This window comes from Parus major, linkage group LGE22 (genome assembly GCF_001522545.3).
Source record: "Parus major isolate Abel linkage group LGE22, Parus_major1.1, whole genome shotgun sequence".
Taxonomy (NCBI): Eukaryota; Metazoa; Chordata; class Aves; order Passeriformes; family Paridae; genus Parus; species Parus major.
Window position 1 is genome coordinate 683,809 of NC_031798.1, and position 6,395 is coordinate 690,203.

The following is a 6,395-nucleotide window of genomic DNA, read 5'->3' on the forward strand; positions in this document are numbered from 1 at the left end:
TGCATCTGTGGGGGGACTGTAAGTCCCTGGGGGGACATGGGGGAGGTCTGTAAGTCCCCGTGGGTGGGGGGCGCAGGGAGGTTTCCTCCCCGTGGGGTTGTTTTTGCGTGGGGCGAAAGGACGTGACCGAGGCCATCGGGGTGGGGCGGTGTTGAAGGAGCCCCCCCTCCATTTTTACCCCGATTTTTGGGTAAATGAGCCCCCTCACAGCCTCCCCAAAGCCCCTCCTGGAGCCCCCCTCAAGGTGACCGGCACCCCTACCCCCCCCTACCCCTCGGTCCGCCCCGCCCCGGGTTATCGCCGCTTTTCCGGGGCGAGGCCCTGTAGGGAAGGGGGGTCAGGGAAGTCATCTTGCCGCGGTGACAGTGACACGTGTCCCTGTATCCCTGTGTGCGTCCCTATGTCGCCGTGTCCCATGTGTCCCACTCAACCTGTCCCCCCCATATCCATGTGTTCACCTCTGTCCGTTTGTCTCCATGTCTGTGTCCACCCTCACGTCCATGTGTCCCTCCACATGTCCCCCATCCCCATGTCCCCCCCTCAATGAGTCCCCATATCTCTGTGTCCATGTCCCCACATCCATATGTCCATTTGTCCCTACATGTCCCTATATTCATGTGTATCCCCGTGTCCCTCGAAGTCCGTGTGTCCTCTGTATCCATGTGTGTCCTCCTGTCCCCATCCCAGATCCTGGAGAGCACAGTGGAGAATGCACGGACAGTGCTGCAGATTGACAATGCACGGCTGGCGGCCGACGACTTCCGAGTCAAGTGAGGGCGGGATACTGGGAATAATGGGAATACTAGGAATAATGGGGATGGGAACAGGCAGGGATGACATGGGAATGAGGATGGAGTGGGAATGGGGATGGAAATGAGGGTGGGAATATGATGGAAAAGAGGATGGAGATGGGGTGGGAATAGGGGTGGGAACTGGCACTGAGGGGGAATGGGGATAGAGGTGGAAATGGAGTTGGAAACAAGGTGGGAATGGAGATGGGATTAGGGGTGGGACTGGATAGGAATGGGGATGAAGATGGAGTGAGGATGAGGGTGAGGATGGGGGTGTGAATGGGGATGAGGATGGAGACGAGATGGGGATGACGATGGAGATGAGATGGGGATGAGGACAAGGACAAGGATGGAAATGGGAATGTGAACAGGAGTAGGGATGGGATGGGATGGGATGGGATGGGATGGGATGGGATGGGATGGGATGGGATGGGATGGGATGGGATGGGATGGGGATAAGGATGGTGAGAGAGATGGGATGGAGACAAACATGGAAATCGGAGTGAGAATGGGAATAGGGTAGAAATGGATGGGGATTGGGATGGGATGGAGACTGAATGGGGATGGGTGGGAAGGAAGTGGGTACAGGGATGGGAATGGGGTGGTGACAGAGATGGGGATGGGGCTGGAGATGGGACAGGGATGTGCACAAAGACCAGGATGGAAATAGGAGCGGGAATGGAGAACATGTGTGGACAGGGACAGGGATGGGCTGAGGATGGAAATCAGGATGAGGACAAGGTCAGAGATGGAAACAGGAGTGGGAATGGGAAATTGGATGGGAACAGGGAAAAGGACAGGCATGGGGACAGCTGTGAGAATTGGGATGGGAACGGGAGATGAAAATGGGAATGGGGACAAAGAGAAGGATGGGAATAAGGATGGGGACAAAGATGGGATGAGTGGAGATGGCAGAGGGGATGAGACAGGGATGGAACATGGATGGAGACAGCGATGGGATGAGGTCAGGCGGTGCTGGAGATGGAAATGAGGATGGGACAAGGAGATGGGATGGGACTGAAAATGAGGATGAGGATGAGGATGAGGATGGGGAAGGGAAGGGAAATGGAGATGAGGATGGGGATGAGAATGAGGATGGATATGAGACTGAGGATGAGAATGATGGGAATGGGATGGGGATGGGACAGCAATGGGGAAAGGGATGTGATGGGGATGAAGATGAGGATGATGGGACAGGGATGGGGAGAAGGATGTGTTGGAAATGGAAATGGGGCTGAGGATGACAGGGATTGAACAAGGATGAGGAAAAGGCTGTGTTGGGTTGGGGATGGAAATGGGGCTGATGATAGGGGTGGAGGAAAAGATATGCTGGGCACAGAAACAAAGCTGAGGACAAGGAAGTAGTTATGAATGTGCATAAGGCTAGCTCAGCTCCATGTCCCATCCTGGCTCTGGCCCCACTCCTGTGGCATTGCCAGGTTCGAGGCAGAGCTGGCCATCCGGCTGTCAGTGGATGGTGACATCATGGGGCTGCGCAAGGTCTTGGATGACACCAACATGACACGGCTGCAGCTTGAGGGGGACATCGAGGCCCTGCGTGAGGAGCTGATCCTGCTGCGCAAGGACCATGACCAGGTGGGTCTGGGTGGCTTGGGGAGCCCGGGGAGGGCATGGGACCCCAAACTGACCCACTCTGCTTCCAGGAAGTGCAGGACCTGCAGGCGCAGGTCTCACAGTCAGCGCTGACAGTGGAGGTGGATGCACCACGGTCGCAAGATTTAGGGAAGGTCCTGGGAGAGCTGCGGGCTCAGTATGACACCCTGGCCCAGAAGAACCTGGAAGACCTGGAGAAGCAGTGGGGGCAGCAGGTGGGGAACCCAAAAAAACCCAAATGTCACCCCAAAATAGTCCTCAAAATGGTCCTGGGGGAGCTGCATATGCAGGGCAATACCCTGGTCTTAAAACCCCTGGAGAACCTGGAGAAGTAGTGGGAGTGGGAGTGGGAGTGGGAGTGGGGCTGGCATAGGAGGTCCCCAGAGGAGCCCCACAAAGGGGAGAGGAAGGGGTGGAGTCTCCCCTGGGTGGAGGGGACTCCTGGGGTGAGCTGCTCTGGGAGGTTCCTTGTCGAGCTTTGGGGACACATTTGGGGTGGTCTCTGTCCCACATCTCCACCAGGACTTGGGGTGTCCGTGGTGGTTGGGACCAAGGCTGCTGCCCCCCAGACCCCAAGGATGTCCCTGAGCCCTCCCAGACACCTCCTTTCCCTCCCAGATCACGGAGACCACCCTGGAGGTGACACAGAGCACAAAGGACCTGGACACAGCACGAGGCACCGTTGGGGCCCTGCGTCGCTCACTGCAGACCCTTGAGATCGACCTTGAGGCCCTGCGCAACCAGGTACCCCAAAATTCCCCAAACTCCCCCAAAAAACCCCAACTCTCCCAAATCCCTCAATCCACAGCCTCACATCCCCAACTCTGCCCACCAAAACCTAATTCCCTTTAATCCATGGCTCCAAAGCCCCAAAACCCTTCCAGCCCCCAAGCCATAACTCCACGCCCCCAGAGGCCATTTTTTAGGTCCTGAGCCCCACCCACTAAACCCTCCAAATCCCCCAGAACTCAGGGCTGGAAGCTGCACTGCCTGAGGCTGAGGCTCGGGCCAGGGTGAACCCCCACAAGACTCCCTAATCCTCCCCTGATCCCCCCTGAACATGGGTTTGGGGGCTGCATTGACCAATATTGGGGTGAACCCCCACAAAACCCCTTAGTCCCCCCAGAATGTGGGTCTGGAGGCTGCACTGGCTGAGCCCGAGGTGACTCCCACCCCATTTTCATGGTGCAGATCCTCCAAACCCCCCATTTTAGGGATAGTGACTCCCCCAAAACCCCCTACTTCCCCCCTGAACACTTGAAAACACAGATTTAGAGGCTGCCATGGTCCAGGCTGAGGCTCAGACTGAGGTGAACCTGCCCAAAACTCCCTTGACCCCATCCAATCCCCCAAGAATGCAGGTCTGGAGGCGGCGCTGGCTGAGGCCGAGGCTCGGGCTGGGGCTCACCTGGCGCAGGTGCAGCTCCAGGTGAGTGCAGCCGAGGCAGAGCTGCGGGATGTGAGGGCACAGCTCCAGCGGCAGAACGAGCAGCACCGCGAGCTTCTCGGCCTCAAGGATCGGCTTGAGGCTGAGATCGCAACGTATCGGCAGCTGCTGGAGGGCAGCGACGGCTTCAGGTGAGCAGGGGGGGACTGGGGAGGGGCTCAGGTACTGCTTGGTTCAGGTGGGGGGGAAAGGAATTCAGGTACCAGCAGGGTTGAAGTTCAGATGAGAGGGGGAAGCTCAGGTACAGGAGGGGTAAGTTCAGATGAGTGAGGAAGTTTGTGGGGGAATTCAGGTTGGGGGGGGGTTCAAGTGAGGGAGGGGGAGGAGTTTGGGTATGAGAGGGTTCAGGGGAGAGTTTGGTGGAGAGGGAAGGAATTCAGGTGTGGGGTGTCAGAAGTTCAGGTGAGGGTGGAATTTGGAGGTGTAGTTCAGATATGGGCAGTTCAGGTGAGGAGGGGAAAGAAACAGGAGGTGGAAGTTCAAATAGAGGGGGAGTTCAGATGCAGGGGGAGAATGTGGGGGGGCATGTGAACAGGGGTTCAGGTGACGGGGGGAAGTTCAGGTTTGGGGGAAGGTGAGCAGAGAGAGGTCAGGTGAGGAAGCTTGGGGGGTGAGTTGAGGTATGAGGGCTCGGGGGGGAAATTCAAAGGGGGGCAGTTCAGGTGAGGGGGAATCCAGGTACAGGGGAGTTTAGGTGGGGTGGAAGTTGAGGTGAGGGGGAAATGGAGACAGAGGAGAGGGGGATATGGGCTGGAAAGGGGATGGAAAAGGGATGGGAAGGGGATGGGAAGGGATAATCTCAAGAATGGAGTGTCCAGGTGCTGTACCTGGCATGGAGAGGGGACAGCGTCGACAACACAGTGACAACCAGGGTGGATGAAGTGTCCAGGTCCCACCAGTTTCAAGATTTTGGGGACAGCCAGGGAACAGCAGTGACATCGAGGGGGGAATGATCCCAGGAGATCAGCTATCCCAGCTCTGTCATTCAGGATGGTCTGGGGATGGAGACAATGGTGATGTCAGAGGGCATGAACCCCAGGTGTCCAAGTGGCCGGGTCCCAGCCGTTACAATATTTTGGGAACAGTCGGGGGACAGTGGTGACACCCAGAGGGGACAGTCTCCAGAGTGTTGGGACACCCCAGCCCCCCCACCCCGGACATTCCATCTCTATCACCTGTTGGCTGACACTGAGGGGAGGACACTACTGGAATGGGGAGGGGACCCCCAGCCGCCCCTACCCCTAACCTCCCCTCCCCGCAGCTTGAGGGATGCCCTGGACAAGGAGACCACAGCCACCACGGCAGGGACAGGGACCACCCAGCGTGTGGTCACCGAGACCAGGGAGGTGAAGATCCGCACGTACTGAAGGGGGTCACGGGGGATTCCCGGCCTCCAAAAGACGGGGGGGCCTCCGAGCCCCTCCAGATCCGAATAAAGTGGCGATTCCCGTGAATGGGAGATGGGATGTGCTGGTGTGTCCTTCCGGGGGGGGAAACGGGGGTGGGGATATGGGGCTGAGACCGGGGGAAACTGAGACACGGCGTTGTCAGGGGAGGGATGGATTCCTGTACCCCATCTTGTCACCATCCTGACACCTGTCACCCATGCCCCCCCCAGGACACCCCTTTCGCCCCCAGCCATGTCGGGGTCCCTGGGGCCATCGACCTCCCGGAACCAGCTGGGAGGACCCCAAAACGTCCCTGTCCCCGCCGGCCCCGGGGTAAGCTCCGAGCTCTGGGCGCAGTCCGTCGTGAGCTGCTCCCTGGGGGACACGAGAGCGGAGGTCCCACTGCGGTACCCGGCTGTCCCGGTGCGGTGCTCGGGGGTCGCGGGGATCCTCGTGCCCGGGAGTCCCGGTGTCGGGGTTTCCTTGGGGGTCGGTGCCCAGAGGTGTCGGTGCTCGGGGGTCACTGGAGTGTCAGCAGACCGGGGGTGTTGGTGCCTAGAGGGTCACGTACCAGGGGCTGCGGGAATCGGGGCTCCCGGGGGGCTCCCAGGGGTGTCGGTGTCCGGGGAATCGCGGTCGCAAGGGCTGTCGCTGTGTGGGGGAGCCCATGTCCGGGGCTCCTGGTGTCGGGGATAACAGTGACCGGGGAATGCCGGGGTTGTCAGTGTCCAGGGGTCTCAGTGTGGTGGGGCCCGGGGAGTGACGCTGTTGTGGCGTTTCGGTGTCCGGGGTGTAAGTGCCGGGGGTCCCAGTTGCCGAGAGTCCCGGTGGGAGGGTCCTGGTGCGTTCCCTCCGCCCCTCCCCCACAGGACTCTCCGGCCCCAGGCCCCGCCCCCAGCCCAGATCACGCCCCCGCGCTTTGCCCCGCCCCCTGACAGGGCGCGACGCTCGTGGTCACGTGACGCCATCATCCGGGTCCTTTGCCTTCTCTGCCTCGTCCCAACATGGCGGCCCCAGGTGAGCGCTGCGCCGCGGGCCCGGGCCCCGCCGGCTCGCGCGGGGCTCCGCGGGCACTGATGGCGGCACCGATGGCGGCCCCGGGGCTGTTACGGGCACCGCCGCTCCTGGGAATGGGGCTAGGTGGGGAGGCGGTGG

The 6,395-nt window shown here is 60.0% G+C and overlaps 2 protein-coding genes and 1 long non-coding RNA gene across 6 annotated transcripts in view; 2 read left to right on the plus strand and 1 right to left on the minus strand.

The window, feature by feature from the left end:
- KRT18 (keratin 18) overlaps positions 1–5,318 on the plus strand; it is a 5,904-nt gene extending 586 nt beyond the window's left edge. The window contains exons 2-7 of the mRNA XM_015652025.3: positions 688–770; positions 2,231–2,387; positions 2,456–2,620; positions 3,024–3,149; positions 3,760–3,983; positions 5,114–5,318. Of these exons, the coding sequence (XP_015507511.1) occupies positions 688–770; positions 2,231–2,387; positions 2,456–2,620; positions 3,024–3,149; positions 3,760–3,983; positions 5,114–5,219 (861 nt within the window). The 3' untranslated portion in view covers positions 5,220–5,318. The remainder of the gene's footprint in view (positions 1–687; positions 771–2,230; positions 2,388–2,455; positions 2,621–3,023; positions 3,150–3,759; positions 3,984–5,113) is intronic.
- LOC117245581 lies at positions 4,730–6,119 on the minus strand. Its single transcript, XR_004500387.1, has 2 exons — positions 5,812–6,119; positions 4,730–4,847 (listed from the first exon to the last, which is right to left on the minus strand). It is a non-coding gene; the product is annotated as an uncharacterized LOC117245581 (long non-coding RNA).
- A 38-nt stretch (positions 6,120–6,157) lies between these two features.
- The window catches only part of EIF4B (eukaryotic translation initiation factor 4B), a 10,662-nt gene continuing 10,424 nt past the window's right edge, over positions 6,158–6,395 (plus strand). For all 4 annotated transcript variants that reach the window (XR_001525197.2, XR_004500386.1, XM_015652015.3 and 1 more), the window contains exon 1: positions 6,158–6,257. Coding sequence is in view for 2 of the 4 variants with exons in the window: in XM_015652015.3 (XP_015507501.1) it covers positions 6,245–6,257 (13 nt within the window). In the remaining 2 variants the exon portion in view is untranslated. The remainder of the gene's footprint in view (positions 6,258–6,395) is intronic.